We start from the raw sequence: 19,864 nt of genomic DNA, 5'->3' as shown, positions 1-19,864 counted from the left end.
GTTCACATTTCTTAAACTTATTAGAACAGTGCAACCTGCAAACTACATCATTCTGCCAATCAAAATCAAGTTTCACTTATAGAAAAATGGTCATGAGTTCAGTAAGACCATATCCACACCGAAAATGAAATCAAACCATAGATGTCCATAAATCAAGTTATGTGTAATAATGATAAATGGCACAGGGAAAAAGTATATAATATGTTGGTGATGACAGCTTCAAGACGCCTCCTGTATGGAGAAACTAGTCGCATGCATTGCTCAGGTCCGATTATGGCTCATTGGCACACACCAAATCCTGACCGATCCGTGGACGCCTTCTATGAACTCTGAGCTTTAGTTTCTTTTTTTTTTTTTTTTTGAAACATCATTTTTATTGATTTTGTAATGAAGTTGCATATTACAAGTTATAAACGTTGCATTGAATTGTTACAAAGAACATATTTAAACATGCTTATCAACTAAGCCTGAATAGAAGCAAAAATAAACTTAAATATAAAATTATCAAAATCTCTTACGTCCACATTTTCATAGATCACATTGACTGAAATCAGACACCTTATCTCCACCTTATCCTCCATATAGCTCATATAACACATTTCAGTTTACCCAGATTACCACTCAAATCCTCTAACAGATACAAATCCGAATCCACAAAGGCGCTCATTAAGTCTTGAATTTCTCTGGTGGTCAGTGACGTTTCTATAAACACTCTCCATTTTTTTAAAAATTTTTTCGTCATTTTATCTTTATTTCTGTTTCTCTTTTTTCCAAAAATAAGACCGATGTTAAACCTTCCCTGATGTCTTTTATCCCTGGGAGTGTTTTAGATAGCCAGTGTTGCAGAATTAGACGTTTTGTCACGATTGCAATGGTGTGAAACAAGTCATGTAGCCGTCCCCCTCTTGTTTTAGCTGTCGTAAAGTGAAACAACCAACACAGTGGATCCACTTCTACCCATATCCCACATATCTTCAGATACATATCCTGGACTTTTAACCAGAGTTCTTGTGTCCTGGGGCATGAACACAATCCATGTTCTGTGTCTGTTGTGGGCATTGTACATTTTGGGCAACTTGTCTGCCTATCAGGATTGTGCGGAGTCGGAGGTATATTGAAGCCACATATTGTTTTATGCATTATTCTGAACTGACTCTCCATTGTTCATTAATGATATGCTTTCTTACCAATTCCCAGCCCCACAGAATCTTATGCTCAAGTTCTTCATCATGTATATGTTTTTCCCATTTGTGAAATATTTTGCCCTTCCCTGAAAGGCGCAATATGTCCCTCAGCATCCCATATATTGAGGTGATAGATATTTCTACAATGTCTTTGGTAACCAAGTCTTCCCATATTTCTGAATCGATTTCCTTCCTCACATCCTGAAGGAGGTCTAATACATAATGCTTTAATTGACTATATAACATCAAATGAAATCTCGGCAGCTCAAATTTGTCTATCACTTCCAATCCCGTCAACCAGCGGCCTTCTTGTAGATGTAGTAAGTCCCCTAACTTCTGTATACCTTTCCCCAACCACTCTGTGTATAATTTATTTTCTTTTCCTAATCTAAAGGCAAGAAATGCCCAAGGATTCAGGTGTTTCGGCACTCTCCATGACATTTTTAGTTTTTTTCTTACTGCCTTCCATGTAGCAATGGTATCTTTACATATTACCGAATATTTAATGTTTGGCAGTATGTGTGACAGCAGCGTATGTAGCAGCGCCGTTAGGTCCCACAAACCACAAAATTCCGTTTCCAATTTGTAATCAGTATATTGCCCCGTTTTTTTAATCCAGTTTATTACATTCCTCATTAAGCACAATAAATTATATCCCCTAATATTTGGCAATCCCACTCCCCCTCCCTCCTATGTGTGCATTAGGGTTCTTATAGCCAATCTCGCCCTTTTACCCCTCCAGATGAATTTAGAAAAGGCCCTGTTTAATCTGAGAACATCTGCGTGACGGATTAACATTGGGATAGTTTGCATTGGGTACAGTAATCTCGCAAAGCTTGTCATCTTGATTAGGTGGCAGCGACCCAGCAGCGAGAGGGGTAGATTTCCTCACCTCTCCAACTCCTTCTCTATTTTGTCTATGATAGGCTTATAATTGAGATCATAAATCTGTTTCGGCGTTCTCCCCAAATAAATTCCCAAGTACTTTATAGATGTTGTCGCTTTCGGGATACCCATTATATTACTCTCCTGGCCACGTTTTACCTCACTCCTCATGAACAGAATCTCACATTTAGACTTATTTAAACGAAAGCCCAAGAATTTTCCAAACTTTTCAATTTCAAGCAGCTACATAGGGAGATCTTCCTCTGGGTTGTTCATGAACAGAATTATGTCATCTGCAAATAGGGCATTTTTGACTGTCTCATTTCCCACCTTTATCCCTTTGTAGGAACTGCAATCACTTAAATATCTCAACATAGGTTCTTTCGACAAATTAAACAGTAAGGGGGACAGCGGGCACCCCTGCCTCGTTCCCTTTTTCAGCTCGAAGGCATCTGAGAGAAACCCCGGCGTGTATACCCTTGCTTTGGGATTCTGATATAGTACCGCCAAAAATTGTCTATACTGACCTACCAGATTTGTTTTATCCAACACTTGACCCAGCCATGGCCACTTCACATTATTGAACGCTTTTTCTGCGTCCAGTGTTACCATAGCTGGTTCCTCTCCCTTATCCAATTGCTTCCCTCTAATCTTGTCTAGCAATAACATGGCTTTCCTTATATTAGTAGCGGCTGATCTTCCCTTCACAAAACCTGTTTGTTGCTTTGATATCAATCTAGGCAGTATCCTAGCCAGCCTGTCTGTCATTATTTTTGAGAGTTTAACATCTTGATTTATTAATGATATCGGTCTATATCCCGAAGGGTCTTCCAAATCCTTCCCTCCCTTCGGGAGAAGCTTTATGTAGGCCATATTCATCCCTTCTGACATAGCTTCCCCTTGCAAAATGTGATTACATAAATCTTTAAGCGTGGGAACTATTTTCTCACTCAGCGCCTTATAAAATGAACCATTAAAACCATCGGGCCCTGGAGCCTTATTGGCCCCCAGTCCTTTTATTGCCATACTAATTTCTTCCTCCGTGATGCAACCAGTTAAATCCTGTAATTCCTCCTCCGTCAGTTTAGGGATATCAACTCTACCCAGCCATGTCTCCCCCACTACATTTTGATGATCCTCATCCTTGTATAACCTAGCATAGAATTTGCCCAGCACTCTGTTTATATCTTTGGGATTAGTCAGTCGTTGTCCTTTTTTATCTCTAATTGCCATTATAGATGTACCCACATATCTTCCCCTAGCCAAATTAGCCAGCATTCTCCCTGCTTTGTCACCATACCTATTTAATTCTACCTCCCAGTGATTTCTATATAATTGCTCTCTTTTTTCCGCCCATTCTTCAACATTTTTTTTGGCCCTCATCCATTTATCTTTATCCTCATCCAGTAGTGAGTTCTTATATTTTGCACAGGTGCTCCTAACTTCGCTGCTAAGTACTGCTCCTTTACTCGCTTTTTTATTCTCGGCGTGTAAGCCATGATGTTTCCCCTTATCACCACCTTCGCTGTTTCCCAATATAATCTAGGGTTAGATTTGTGCTCCTCATTATACATTGCAAACTCTGTCCACCATTCCCCCATCCGTTTCACAAAATCTTGCTCTTTTGTCATGTTTCCTGGAAATCGCCATAAATAGTCCATCCCTTTCTGATGTGCGTCAGCTAAGTCTAGAGATATAGGACTATGATCAGATATCACCATGTCCTCAATACTGACATCACACATTTTGAGTAGTATCTTATCTGACACAAAGAACATGTCTATTCTCGACCACGTCTTGTGTGCATGAGAGTAATGTGAAAATTCCCGATCCATAGGGTGAGATGTTCTCCACGCATCTTTCAGCTGCCAATTCGATATCATATCTTCCAAATAACCTTTTTTCCCCCTATATCTCTTCCCTTCTCCTGGATTTAATCTTATTAAGCTCCCTTTTCTGTCCTCTTCCTCCTTAAGCAGCTCATTACAATCTCCTCCTATGATTATGTTGTTACTACTATCAGCCAGTATTTTGTTCTCTAAGGACAGAAAAAATTTCTTTTGATTTATGTTCGGGGCATATATATTGTATAGGGTAATACTTTCATTATTTATCTCTAATTTCAAACGGATGACCCTACCCTCCTGGTCCATTTCTATGGATGAAACTTGGTATGCCAATGCTTTATGTATAAGTATTAGGACTCCTGCTTTTCTGCCTACCGAGCTAGAACCATAAACTTCTCCCACCCATATTTTCTTCATTCTAAAAAAGTCTTCTTTACCCAAGTGTGTCTCCTGAAGCAAGGCTATATCTGCTTTCAATCTTTTCAGGTGACGAAGTATCATCATCCTTTTATGTGGTGAGCGCAACCCTTTTATATTCCATGTTATTAATCTAACCATTTTTAATTGCAAAATGGTTTCTTCTGTGAGGACGTGTGAAGCTTCTCCCTCTCAGGTATGGACTGCCAGTCAATGTAATCTCAGTCAGTAATAAAATAATTAGTACAATAGCAGTGGGCTCATGACCTTTAACTTCCCTCCCTCCTTTTTTCCCCCCTTCTCATCTCACCCTCTCTCCATATCACAACCTCTTTGTTGACTCCTCTTTTTTCCGCCATTATCCAAACCAAAAGAGAAACAATTTCCCGCCCGCCTATTATCCCATATTTATCATGTTGTACCTATTTTATATCCATTCTCTATCTGAGCCCTGACCCTCATGTAACCTTGAAACTCTGAAATCTTAGATCAACATCTATTTCCCTTAATTTATCATATCAATTTCCTAACATCTTAATACTCACAACCATATTATCTTAAAGTCCTTCTCCATCTCTCTTTTTTGATGTCAGAGAGGTATAAAAATACTTTACTCCCACCCCCTTCATCCCCCCCCCAAGCAATATCTCCCAATGTGAACCTAGCATTTGTATGATACTTTCCCCCTGGAAGATATCTTAATTTAACACAAAATACTTCCATCAACATTCAATGAAGATCTTGTCTTCTACCTAGTATTTACATCACATCTGGTCATTATTATCCCAACTTTATATATGTCTTTTTGTTGTGAAAACCTCACAATGTCCATAAACCTGGAAGCCACAGATTCGCCGTCAGCCAGTATGATCAGCTTGCAGACCAATTAAATCAGCACCCCAAATTCTCCATTCAGTCCAACAGAACCTGTGAAAAGAAATAAGATGGGAAGAAAAAAAAAAAAAAAAAGAAATAGGAGAAGGGGGATCTCTCCACCAGCTGTCCTGTAGTCTTCCTTGAACATACATGGTTCCGTCTGATATTGACCTGGTCGGGTGAATATACCTGTAAATTTGTAAGTTTTGTACACCACCATGTGGTTCACAGATGATAACCCTTATTACTGTACGTCTTCCTATTTTAGGTGATTGGGAGTGTAAGTAGTCTTTCTGTAGCTCAACCTGGACCACAAAAATGTCTCCCTTCCATCTTCATATTATCATGTGAGGTATTCCAGTCATACTTTTCACTTATGCTGACCCCAGGATATATCTTGACACAATCTCATAAGCATTAGCTCATTTAGTATTCTGTCTTGTTTGGTTCTTCCTGAACGCCCTTATCATTGGGGTTCTTTGTTCCTTAGCCATTGTCTCTCTTTCATTATCTCCTTCCAAATGCAAATCTGACCTCAGGCTATATGGATAGGGTCTTCCCCTCTCGTCCTCAGCATCTCCCCCTGTCTCCTCTCTCGGAGGGCTGGTATTTTCAGGTGATTGCTGGTCAGATGATGGTTGTTGCTGGGACATAATTTTCATGGCCTCCTTGGGATCTGTAAACGACCTCATCACACCATCTCTTGTCCTAAAACGCAGCGTTGCTGGGTACTTTAGCTGGAATCTGATGTTGCGTTTAAACAGCAGACTGCATGCTTCGCTGAATGCCCTTCTTCTCCGTCTCACCTCTGCTGAATAGTCTCCAAATAAAAGGACTTTGTGTCCCTGAATTATCAGTGGTCGCCTTCTTCCTTTAAAAGCCCTGAGTATTTCCTCCTTATCTTTAAAGTTCAAGTACTTTGCCACTGCCTGGTGTGGTCTCTGAGCTTCCTTGTTATTCTGTTTATCCCTGACCCTCTCAGCCTCAGAGGCCTCTCTGGGGGGCCTATCCTGTGTGCACGCTCCACTCTGCACTTATATGACAGTCCCAGTGCTTTTGGCAATTTCACCTCATAGATATCATTTAGCTGCTGTGTGTTTATTGTCTCTGGGAGGCCTATCATTTTCAGATTGCTTCTGCGGGACCTATTCTCCAGATCTTCTAGTTTATCCACAGTGTAGGAGGCTTGTTTCTTTAAGTCACTGACTTGTTTTTCTAGTTGAATAACTTTGTCCTCCGCCTCAGAGATTCTCTGCTCTGCTTCCTGCAGTTTCTGCTCCTGATGAGTCATCTTGCTTTGCAGCTCTTTAGTGGTAGATTGGATCATGTCAACCACTGCCTGCTTAAAGTCTTCAGCAAGGTATGATGCCATTTCTTTTGCTAGCTGTTTAAAGTTTAATGAGCCATGAGCATGTAGCTGCGTTTCCAGTGTGCCTCTTGCCTTCACTGTCTCCCCCTGGCTGAAATTTCCTTCTTTCTCTGGGGCTTCCTCCTCCCGTTCTATCTCCTCATGTGCTTGCCCTGTTTGTGCCTGTGTCTCCGTCGCCATTACTGTGCTCCCACTCTGCAGGCCTCCTCCTCCCTCCCCCTCCCTCTGCTCCTTCCCTGTGCCTCTCGTGACAAACCGATCCATGTTGTGGACTGTCCCGGATGGTCTCACGATTATCCCAGTACCTTTTGTGAGTCAGGGCTCTGTATAAATGCAGAGTATTTGCGGCGGTCAGCAGGAGCTCCCTCACGTGTCTGCACATGGCGGCGCTGGAACAGGAAGTTGAGCTTTAGTTTCATCCACGTAGGGTTCTATTGGATTCAGGTCACGTGATTGGCTGGGCCATTCTTGCTGTTTTATCTTCTTTTCTCTGAAACTAATTGAGGTTTCCCTGGCTTTTTGTTTGGGATCATGGACTTGCATAAATGTACACCCTCATTTCATCCATCCAGATGCATTGTAGTTTAAAAAAAAAAAAAAAATTGTACCTTCTGATTCCAGGTCTTGCTGTAGCTCGTCACAGTCGGTCCTCAGCTCTAGGACTTTTCTGATAATTCTTTTCACTCCTGTGTCTGAAATGTAGCAGGGAGCAACTATTCGTGGCTGGTTTATGGTGAAATAATGTCCTTTCCACTTCCGGATTATAGCCCCAATAGTGTTCACTAGAACCTTCAGTAGTTAGAAATTCTTCTGTAACCAATGCCATCAGTATTTTTTGCAACAATAAGGTTGCAAAGGTCTTGAGTCAGGTCACTGGCTTTACCGATAATGAGATGTTTCTTGTGTGGCACCTTGGTAATGAGTCACCTTTTTATAGGTCATCAGTTGAACCAGCTGATATTTTTCACTATGTGGAAGGATTGCCTTCTAATTACAGATAGATTTCGGCCGGTGTCATGACTTTCCATGTATTTCTGCACCTTTTTCTTCATTTGTGCAATACATTTTCCATGTGCATTTCTCATTATTAACCATACCTTAATTTGTGGACATTTATAGTTTGACTTCTTTTCCTGTGTTGATTGGATGGGTTGTTACCAACATCTGGTGAGAATTTCATATCAATAACACCTTTACAAATATATTTACTTACAACACTGGTGACGAGTTCACTGTACTGTATGTATGCATATATGAATACATATACAGTGGGGAAAATGAATATTTGATACACTGCCGATTTTGCAAGTTTTTCGACTTACAAAGAATGGAGAGGCCTGTAATTTTTGTCGTAGAAATACTTCAACTGTGGAGAGATAATCAGGAAAAAAAAACAAAACACAAAACCGGAAATCACATTGCAATATTTTTACATAATTAACTTGCATTTTATTGCATTAAACAAGTATTTGATACAATAGAAAAATAGAACTGAAAGTGAACCTGTCAGTAGGATTTTGCTAGGTAAACTACAGGCATTGCCAGGTTGGCAGTGTTAAACTGATTAAAATGATACCAGAGTTGAAGAAATCAGTCTTGTGGTTCTCGTCTAATCAGTGTTAGAGGTTTTCAGTTAATGATATGCTCGTGCTCTGGGGCGGGACTACAGGCAGAGTCTTATCTTGGTGCTCTAGGTCAGAGAAGAGACCTGCTCACAGACTGCCCCTAAGCACAGTCTGTTTCTGTGATGAGGAACATGTTTGTGCTTCAAGGCAGGCCTGTGGGCAGCTCTCTTCTTGGTTTCTGTTGCCCAGAGCACCAAGATAAGACTCTGCCTACAGTCCCGACCCGAAGCACGAGAATCTCATTATCTGAAAACTTCTAACAATGATTACACAAAAAACACAATTTCTTCACCTCAGGTATCATTTTAATCAGTTTAACAACGGCAACATGACAAGGTCTATAATACAAAATCCAAGCAGCAGAGATCATTACAAATAGTGGTGAATATTTAATACTCTACACCACAAACAGGCATTAGCCCATGGAAAACTCCAATACATATATGAACACACCAAGAAAAAGGAGTCTAAATCCACCAATAAAATTACTTCATTATTTTAATAGTACTCAACAAGATTGTATAAAATACATAGACACAAATGAACAACCAAACATGACAATGCGTTACAAAGACACTAAGGTGCAACTATGTGCAGGGTTGCTAACAGCAAACAAGATTATCATATCTAGAGCCAGTGCCATTATACTCCAGAGGCCCCATGGATACTAATTAGCATGGGTAAAATAATCCCCCACTGTGTGCGTGTCACTGGGGATTCCTGTGACGCACGCGGTCTTCCTGGCGTCACATCCGGTTCACGGACCCGGATACATGCGCCGCTGATTAGCGCATGACTTGGCACCTGTAAGTGGCCTATATTAGGAGGACCTTTAGACAGCAGACACCGCAACAGCCCCCGGAAGAAGCCCACGTGAAACGCCTGTAGGGGCGCAGTGTGTAGCGGTCCTGACAGCAAATGGGTGAGCAATGACTTGGAGGTTATGACCTGAGGACTATTAGCAGGGGATTACTTTGTAACTCACACCTCACCGGGAGATTACTTTACCCATGCTAATTAGTATCCATGGAGCCTCTGGAATATAATGGAACTGGCTCTAGATATGATAATCTTGTTGCTGTTAGCAACCCTGCACATAGTTGCACCTTAAGGTACTGTCACACTTAGCGATGTACCAGCGATATGACGCGGTCAGGATCGCTGGTACATCGCTAAGTGGTCGCTAGTGAGCTGCCACACAGGGAGATCTCACCAGCGACATCGCAGGGGTCGTGGGTCGCTACTTAGCTGTCAGACGAGGCGATCCAGACGTCTTCCCGCCCGCCTCCACGCGTCGCTCATCGTCACAGCAGGAAGCCCAGCAGGAAGCTGACGACGAGAAACGGTCCAGGACGATGTCGTGCGATCAGCGATAACCAGCGGGGGAGCGGTCGGAGGTAAGTATCAGATATAGCGATATCGCTATAACGTCACAAAAACCAGTGACGTTATAGCGATATTGCTAGCGATATCGCTTAGTGTGACAGGCCCTTAAGTCTCTTTGTAACGCATTGTCATATGTATGGTTGTTCATTTGTGTCTATGTATTTTATACAATCTTGTTGAGTACTATTAAAATAATGAAGTAATTTTATTGGTGGATTTATACTCCTTTTTCTTGGTGTGTTCAAACATGACAAGGTCTGTAGTTTAATTTGCAAAATCCTGCTCACAGGTTCACTTTAATATTTGGTTACAGAAATCTTTGTTTGCAATTACAGAGGTAAGACGTTTCCTGCAGTTCTTGACCAAGTTTGCACATGCTGCAACAGTGTTTTGGCCCAATCCTCTATACAGATATTTTCCAGATCCTTCAGGTTTTGGGGCTGTCACTGGGCAACATTGAGTTTCAGCTCCCTCCAAAGATAGTCTATTGGGTACAGGCCTTGAGACTGCCTAGGCCATTCCAGGACCTCAAAATGCGTCTTATGGAGCCACTCCTTAGTTACTCTGGCTGTGTGTTTCGGGTCATGGTCATGCTGAAAGACCCAGCCATGACCCATCTTCAATGCTCTTACTGAGGGAAGGAGGTTGTTGGCCAAAATCTTGTGATACATGAAACCATCCCATCTTCCCTTCAATACCATGCAGTCATGCTGTCCCCTTTGCAGAAAAGCATCCCCAAAGTATTATGTTTCCCCCACTATGCTTCACAGTTGGGACAGTTTTTTTGGGGTTATATTCATCCTTCTTCCTCCAAACACGGCGAGTGGCGTAGATACCAAAATGTTCTATTTTGGTCTCGTCTAACCTTCTCCCATGCCTCCTCTGAATCATCCAGATGGTCAATGGCAAACTTCAAACGGGCCTGAACATGTGCTGGCGTGAGCAGGGGGACTTTGCGTGCCTCGCAGGATTTTAATCTATGACCGCGTAGTGTGTTACTAACGGTAATGCTTGAGACTGTGGTCCCAACTCTCTTCAGGCCATTGACCAGGTCCTCCCCAGTAGTTCTGGAACGATTACTGGCCTTTCTCAGAATCATCCTTACCCCATGAGGTTCTTGCATGGAGCCCCAGACCGAGGAATATTGACAGTCATCTTGTGTTTCTACCATTTTCTAATAATTGTGCCAACAGGTGCAATTAATATTAGTAATGAGTACAGAGCAGGAGGTCTTCATTAAGAAAAACTAACAGGTCTGTGAGAGCTGGAATTCTTGCTGGTTGGCAGGTGATCAAATACTTATTTTCTGGGGTTTTTTAGATTCTGTTTCTCATAGTTGAAGCGTACCTACAATAAAAAATTATAGACCTCTCCATTCTTCTTAGGTGGGAAGACTTGCAAAATTGGTGGGGTATCAAATACTTATTTTCCCCACTGATACACAGATATACACATACACTACAGTGGGACATGTAGGGGGTGAAGAATTGTTATATAGGAACATATTTACCAATTTTGTTGCTGCTAGTATGCATCAATTCTGAGTCTTCGGCATTTTGCTGCTTTAGCCTTTGTAGATACTTGTCAGCCAAATATTTAAAGACTGTAATAGAATATTTGATATGTTAATAGAAGCATAATGTGTATAACCCACAGAGTGTGAAATATGTACTGTAAAGCGTCAAGGAAGGCGACAACTTGCCTTCAGTGACGTTTAGATCTTCTTTAACCGACGTTCGGTAAAACCTCAGTTTTAACCTTTTCGCTAGACCCTCCGCTTCTTCACTATGGTTAATAGAAGAAGAAAAGTCACAGTATAAAGTATTATGGAGGCAGCACATTCACCAGTCAGTAATTTATTACATTATAATTATCAGAAAGAAATTAGAACAAAAAAAAAAAAAAAATATAAAACACCTTTATCACTAAGTAAAAAAGAAACTAAAAAGGGAATAGGGTTTTGCCACCTAATCTGGAAGCAGCCTGATGAAGGAAAAGAACAAGGCTGTGGAGTCAGTGAGCCAAACCTCCAACTCCTCAATTTCCCCGACTCTGACCCCACAACACACTGGTCACTACTGAGCATGTACATAACGTGCAGCACAGATTCATCTCATCTACAACTCCACAGCACTGCCTCACTACTGAGCATGTACATAAAGTGCAGCACAGATTCATCTCACCTACAACTCCCCAGCACTGCCTCACTACTGAGCATGTACATAAAGTGCAGCACAGATTCATCTCACCTACAACCCCACAGCACTGCCTCACTACTGAGCATGTACATAAAGTGCAGCATAGATTCATCTCAACTACAAACCCACAGCACTGTCTCACTACTGAGCAAGTACATAAAGAGCAGCACAGATTCATCTCACCTACAACCCCACAGCACTGCCTCACTACTGAGCATGTACATAAAGTGCAGCATAGATTCATCTCAACTACAAACCCACAGCACTGTCTCACTACTGAGCAAGTACATAAAGAGCAGCACAGATTCATCTCACCTACAACCCCACAGCACTGCCTCACTACTGAGCATGTACATAAAGTGCAGCACAGATTCATCTCACCTACAACCCCACAGCACTGCCTCACTACTGAGCATGTACATAAAGTGCAGCACAGATTCATCTCACCTACAACTCCACAGCACTACCTCACTACAGAGCATGTACATAAAGTGCAGCACAGATTCATCTCACCTACAACCCCACAGCACTGGTCACTACTGAGCATGTACATAAAGTGCAGCACAGATTCATCTCATCTACAACCCCACAGCACTGCCTCACTACTGAGCATGTACATAAAGTGCAGCACAGATTCATCTCACCTACAACCCCACAGCACTGCCTCACTACTGAGCATGTACATAAAGTGCAGCATAGATTCATCTCAACTACAAACCCACAGCACTGTCTCACTACTGAGCAAGTACATAAAGAGCAGCACAGATTCATCTCACCTACAACCTCACAGCACTGCCTCACTACTGAGCATGTACATAAAGTGCAGCATAGATTCATCTCAACTACAAACCCACAGCACTGTCTCACTACTGAGCAAGTACATAAAGAGCAGCACAGATTCATCTCACCTACAACCCCACAGCACTGCCTCACTACCGAGTATGTACATAAAGTGCAGTATAGATTCATCTCACCTACAACCCCACAGCACTGCCTCACTACTGAGCATGTACATAAAGTGCAGCACAGATTCATCTCACCTACAACTCCACAGCACTACCTCACTACAGAGCATGTACATAAAGTGCAGCACAGATTCATCTCACCTACAACTACACAGCACTACCTCACTACAGAGCATGTACATAAAGTGCAGCACAGATTCATCTCACCTACAACCCCACAGCACTGCCTCACTACCGAGTATGTACATAACGTGCAGCACAGATTCATCTCACCTACAACTCCACAGCACTACTTCACTACAGAGCATGTACATAAAGTGCAGCACAGATTCATCTCACCTACAACTACACAGCACTACCTCACTACAGAGCATGTACATAAAGTGCAGCACAGATTCATCTCACCTACAACCCCACAGCACTGCCTCACTACCGAGTATGTACATAACGTGCAGCACAGATTCATCTCACCTACAACTCCACAGCACTGGTCACTACTGAGCATGTACATAAAGTGCAGTATAGATTCATCTCACCTATAACTCCACAGCACTGCCTCACTACTGAGCATGTACATAAAGCGCAACACAGGTTCATCTCACCTACAACCCCACAGCACTGCCTCACTACTGAGCATACACATAAAGTGCAGCACAGATTTAATAATAATAATAATAATAATAATAATCTTTATTTTTATATAGCGCTAACATATTCCGCAGCGCTTTACAGTTTGCACACATTTCATCACTGTCCCCGATGGGGCTCACAATCTGAATTCCCTATCAGTATGTCTTTGGAGTGTGGGAGGAAACCGGAGTGCCCTGAGGAAACCCACGCAAACACGGGGAGAACATACAAACTCCTTGCAGATGTTGTCTCACCTACAGAGACATGGGATTCGAACCACTGAACCACTGAGCCACCGTGCTGCCCTAGGACATTGTAAACTGTCAGTAGTAGGAATTCCTTCCCCCCAGGTTTTATCAACCCTGCCACTTCCTCTGGCAGAGCAGGAATGTTAATTAGCTAGGACACTTCCTGTCACACCATTTGGCTTCTCTCAGCCTCAGCTGAAAGAGAAAAAAAAAGTGCGGGAAAAAAAAAACCTCTTTGTTTGAAATCAGGAGTTAGAAGTAAACCTTTAAGAGCCTGCCCTGCGAAAGCCCTATAACATAGAGATATAATAACCATATCTCTGTGATCCGAGCGGTCCCAGCTCCGCTACAGTGTCACTTCCGAAGTCCTAACATGTCGAGAACCTGAGATATGATTTGCGCCCAAATGGACGGTCATATCGCATAGATGTTTGATGTTTTCTTGATAGGCTCATTACGCTGGGAAACATGATACCACTGATGAGTCCATACCAGCTTCTCCCATAAAGTTATAGCTAATCTAAGTTTTGTAGCCAAAACATAACTTGGATGAGAGAGGTGGGATCAACCCAGAATGCATCTCTCCGTGATGTCACAAAGCAAAGCCTATAAGGCCTTCTCTTGGCAAAACCAGCTCAGAAGAGCTCCAATCCTTGTGCTGACAAGAACTCCAGATGAGTGGAGATGTGTGGCTCCGCCTTCTTTCTCCGCCGCATGGGTTTGCCTAAAGAGTCATGAACAACCGTGAGTGTACCTCTGTTTTTAATCCCTTTATTTTATGTTTGTACTGTACATATTTTATGTCTCAATTTTATAGCAACTTTTATCTGTAACCACTGCCCTACTTTTTCGGGGAATAAATGATAAAATTATTTAGTTCTGTCTCTATGCTCTAAGAATCGAACTATACGCCTACAATCCCACAGCACAGCACTGCCTCAGTACTGAGCATGTACATAAAGTGCAGCACAGATTCATCTCACCTACAACTCCACAGCACTGCCTCACTACTGAGCATGTACATAAAGTGCAGTATAGATTCATCTCATCTACAACTCCACAGCACTGGTCACTACTGAGCATGTACATAAAGTGCAGCACAGATTCATCTCCCCTACAACCCCACAGAACTGCCTCACTACTGAGCATGTACATAAAGTGCAGCACAGATTCATCTCACCTACAACCCCACAGCACTGCCTCACTACTGAGCATGTACATAAAGTGCAGCACAGATTCATCTCACCTACAACCCCACAGCACTGCCTCACGACTGAGCATGTACATAAAGTGCAGCTCAGATTCATCTCATCTAACAGGTGAGATCATTACATCAGGAACAGAACAGACATTTATAGGATATTTCATAACTTTCCCAAATTATTTTGAAAACATTAGTTTTCCTAATGTATTAAATATTTTATGAGTCGGAGATGTGTCACTTACTAGGCTGCTTTTTATAGTTTTGATAAAATCACTATAACTAGAGGACTAGTAAACCTGCTGCCATGTAGTCCTCCATATACATTGCCTTGCGAAAGTATTCTGCCCCCTGGAACTTTTCAACATTTTCCCACATATCATGCTTCAAATATAAAGATACCAAATGTAAATTTTTGGTGAAGAATCAACAACAAGTGGGACACAATTGTGAAGTTGAACGAAATTTAATGGTTATTTTAAATTTTTGTAGAAAGTCAAAAACTGAAAAGTGGGGCTTGCAGTATTATTCAGCCCCTTTACTTTCAGTGCAGCAAACTCACTCCAGAAGTTCATTGTGGATCTCTGAATGATCCAATGTTGTAATAAATGACTAATGGTGATAAATATAATCCACATGTGTGTAATCAAGTCTCCATGTAAATGCACCTGCTGGGTGATAGTCTCAGGGTTCTGTTTGAAGCATGACATGTGGTAAAAGGTTGAAAAGTGCCAGGGGGTCGAATACTTTTGCAAGGCACTGTACATAGGCTCTGTATAACCACACATCCACCACCAATTGGCAGCTTTCTGCCTATGCACAGTGTACACAGAAAGCTGCCAGCGACTATGACAGGGTTATATAGAACTTATCATTCAGAGAATTCATAGATCTGCAGCAGGAAAAAAAAGGTGATTTTACACATATATATATATATATATATATATATATATATATATATATATATTTATAAACACACATGTCGCTGGATTCAGGGTCTCCATCATGGTGCTCTCAGATGGGTTAGCCAAACTTTGTGATGGTTTCCCTTTCAAAACATGGGAAAAGCATTTTGTAAATGGAAAAAAACACTGCTGGATTCAACACATTATTCAAGCATGAGCTATAGCACCACTAGCTGGCACAGGTTGCGCTATGAACAAACAACCCAACACTCACTGCAATAACAATTATTATTGTACATAAAAAGGCATTAACAAAGCACGGCATAGTGCAGTGGGGAGGGGGTCACACTGCCATTTGCCACTCCGCTACATAGTCTGTGTGGCTTAGACTATGGAGGGTATTCAGCAGCATTTATTACAATATTAGTTTTTGGTGCCATAAAAAAAATAAACTGGGTGCAAAAGTAAAAATAAAAAAAAAATAAGAAAGGCGTAAACTCACACCTGGCTGCAGTGACGCAGTATGTGATTCATGCTGCACGTCATTCGAGCAGCATGACTCTCCTCATTTTTAATGTAACTAATGCAAAAGTGATTATTTTGCCAAAAATACATGCATTTCACTAAAATAAAATGTTGCAAAAGATGTCCGTGTCTTTCAGGCTGTGTGCACACGTTGCGGATTTTATGCGTTTTTTCGCTGCGAAAACGCATACAAAAAGCAACCCATTGCATTCAATGGCATTCCGCACATGCTGTGCATTTTTCCGCGGCAGAATCGCATCGCGGAAAAATACGCAGCATGCTCATTCTTTGTGCGGAATCGCGGGGATTCCGCACACATAGGAATGCAATGATCCGCTTACTTTCCGCATGTGGCTAAGCCCACCATGCGCAAAGTAAGCGGAAAATGTGCGGATGGTACCCAGGGCAGGACCTGGGTACCATATCCCTGTTAAAAAAAAATAAAAAATTGTGATATTCTCACCTTCCGGCGTCCCCTGCAGCGTTCCCAGTCCTTACCGATGCTCCCGGCAGCTCCTGTTCCCAGTGATGCCTTGCGACAATGACCTGTGATGACGTAGCGGTCTCGTGAGATACTACGTCATCACAGGTCATTGTCGCAAGGCATCGCTGGGAGCGGGACTTGCCGGGAGCATCGCTGAGGCCTGGGAATGCCGGAAGGTGAGAATATCATGATTTTTTATTTTTTTTTATTATTTTTAACATCCTATCTTTTACTACTGAAAAAACACTATGTTTGACGAGTGTGACCAACCTGTCAGTTTTCCAAGCGATGCTACAGATGGCTTGGAAAAAGCTAGTATTCTGCAAGCTAGTTACACTTGTAAAACGCTAGTTTTTCGCGGGAATTCCGCATGCGGATTTCCCGCGGCAGGGAGTTGCGGAATTGCCATGGAAATTTCAGCGACAATTCTGCACGTGTGCACATAGCCTTAATGTTCACATTTGAATACCCTACTTGTATGAATGTGACCCCCTCTAGAATGGGGCTTAGGTGCAATAACAGACAAAGCTAATGGACACGAACGGAGTCATTATTGTGACTTACTTCTTAATAACGGTGTCATCCAGCAGGTCGATCTTATTCTGAACAAGAACTGTGGGAATATCTCCAACTTCAGCCATTACTTTCTCTTTCCAGCTGGGTACCGCTTCAAATGACTCCCTATCCGTTGTAGAAAATACCAGCACACAAGCTTGGGCACCTGGGAAAGAACGCATCGCTCCATTACTGATGAATCACAGTGTGTCCACACCACACAAGATAAGGACAAAGTCTCATATCGCCCCCGCAGCCGTAGCTATTCATATAGTGGGGGAGATGTATCAAGCTTAAAAGATGTTGTCCACTACTTGGACAACTTCTTCTCATATCTCTCGCTTGGCCCCAGTAAAATAATAAAGCCTATACTGACCCCCTGATGGTGGCATTCCCATGGTGCTGGCATTCACTCTCCCCGGGGCTCCCAAGCTATTGTGACTCTGGCTCCCAATCAATACTGGAGTCACTGTCCATGCCTCCTGTCGAACTGAGCAGGAAGAGGAAGTCCGACATCAACAGAAGCCCGGACTTCCTCTTAATGTTCGATTTGTCTGAAGGCAGGTACAGTGATGATTGGGCGCCGGTGTCACAATAACCACAGGGGAGCCCAAGTGCCAACACTGCGGGAATTGCGCAAGCACCAGAGGGGAGTACAAGGCTGGTTTCACATTAGCGTTTGTGTGCGCAGCGTTTGATCTGCATAGATCCGCATGCGTCCATGTATTTATTTGCATATGCATGCGTCGTTTAGCGGTGTGTGGTGAACTCAACATGTTGCATTTTTTGAGGCATCAAATATGCGCATGAGTGCGTCAAAAAACCGCATTACTGTCTATGGGAACGTATAGGTATGCAAGGACATGCGTACGCATGAGTTATTCAAAACACATATAGAAATCACATGAGACACCCCCTTTTTTGTCTGGTGTTATATCGAACACATGCGCATAAACAACGCCAACGCATGCAAAAACGCATACAAAGGCATGCACAAGAAGCTTTTTTTCCACGTCATGCGCAAGATGTCACTAGGAGGTTAACACTATGCCGTGAAAAAAATGATAACTCCGCCTCCGCAGTATACACCCCTCCGACCGGCTGTAGGACAATCAGTTAGTGGGAAGCAGTAGGAAAATTTTTCAAAACCTAGCCATAATAATTAATCTAAACATGGGAGGGTGCTGTGTCCCCCAATGAAGGCTCAGAGAAACAGATTTTACAGTAAGCAGCCAAAAATCCTGTTTTCTCTATCGCTTCATTGGGGGACACAGGAACTATGGGACGTCCTAAAGCAGTCCCTGGGGAGGGAGAAAAAACAGGTACTTTATTCAGGTTGGAGAAATCACCACTGCCACCTGCAAGATTCTTCTACCTTGGCTGGCATGGCTGGTATAGACCTTATAGAACCTTGAAAAGGTATGAACAGAGGCCCAGGTAGCTGCCTTGCACAGTTGCATGGCTGATGCCCTATGGTGCACCTCCCAGGAGGCACCCATTGCCCGGGTAGAGTGAGCCTTAACGCCAGAAGGAGACACTCTGTCCTTAACCCGGTAGGCCTCCAGAATTGCCATTCTGATCCAGTGTGCGACTGTAGCCTTAGAGGCCGGCAGGCCTCTTCTCACGCCATTTGGAATGCCAAAAAGCGAGTCTGTCATCCTGAAGGGGGCGGTCCTAGCTAGATAGACCCTTATCACCCTGACCAGGTCTAGCTTATTCAGAGAGCGCTCCAAAGGATGAGTTGGAGCGGGACAAAACGAAGGAAGGATTATGTCCTCATTTAAGTGAAAAGCGGACACCACCTTCGGAAGGAAGGAAGGAAGGGTGAGGCCGCAAAACAACCTTATCTTGGTGAAGAATCAAAAAGAGAGGGCGATATGAAAGAGCCGCCAGCTCTGAGACACGTCTGATAGAAGTGATAGCTACAAGAAATACCACGTTCCAGGACAAGAAGGACATGGAAACCTCCGGGAGAGGTTCAAAAGGAGAATCTCTTAAAGCTTCCAGGACCAGATTGAGATCTCAGTGGGCCACTGGAGACCTGTATAGAGGGGCTGCATGTGCCACTCCCTGAAGAAAGGTTTTAACCTCTGGACGGGAAGCTAAATTCTTCTGAAAAAGAATAGAGAGTGCAGATACCTGCCCCTTTAAGGAACTGAGGACAAGACCAGCATCTAGCCCTGCCTGGAGGAAAGCTAGGATGGCTGGTAAAGAACATGTCATAAGTGTGACGTGGTTGATTCACACCAACTAAAGTAAGTCTTCCAGGGGACGTGGAGGACGTGCAGTGGAGCTCTCCTGCCACAATCTCCCTTACTAAGGATACCTGAGGCGCCGCCGAACGCTGAAATCGCTCCAAGGAGTGTGCAGAGATCCGGGGAGTAGCAGTGAGTGGGGGACGGTCTGGTGGAGAGGAGTCCTGCACGAGGATGATGCGCAGGAGACAGAAGGAGCTGGCAGCATCGGGAAGCGCTCAGGCCCAAGATGGCGCCGAGGCTGCAGAGGAGGCGGCAAGGGCGAGCGCGGCATATCAAAGACGGATGGAGGTGATCGCTCGGCTGGAA

General features: G+C 43.0%; 1 protein-coding gene across 1 annotated transcript in view; it reads right to left on the bottom strand.

The window, feature by feature from the left end:
• Positions 1–19,864, bottom strand: part of RAB23 (RAB23, member RAS oncogene family) — a 92,230-nt gene that overhangs the window by 8,636 nt on the left and 63,730 nt on the right. The window contains exons 4-6 of the mRNA XM_073569411.1: positions 17,310–17,466; positions 11,292–11,374; positions 11,100–11,192 (exon numbers count right to left, since the gene is read on the bottom strand). Coding sequence (XP_073425512.1) covers positions 11,100–11,192; positions 11,292–11,374; positions 17,310–17,466 — 333 coding nt within the window. The remainder of the gene's footprint in view (positions 1–11,099; positions 11,193–11,291; positions 11,375–17,309; positions 17,467–19,864) is intronic.

Source organism: Dendrobates tinctorius, unplaced genomic scaffold (assembly GCF_039654945.1).
Source record: "Dendrobates tinctorius isolate UK_male_01 unplaced genomic scaffold, ASM3965494v1 ptg000024l, whole genome shotgun sequence".
Lineage (NCBI taxonomy): Eukaryota > Metazoa > Chordata > Amphibia > Anura > Dendrobatidae > Dendrobates > Dendrobates tinctorius.
The sequence above is the reverse complement of the archived record's forward strand: the minus strand, read 5'-3'. Positions and strand labels throughout refer to the sequence as shown.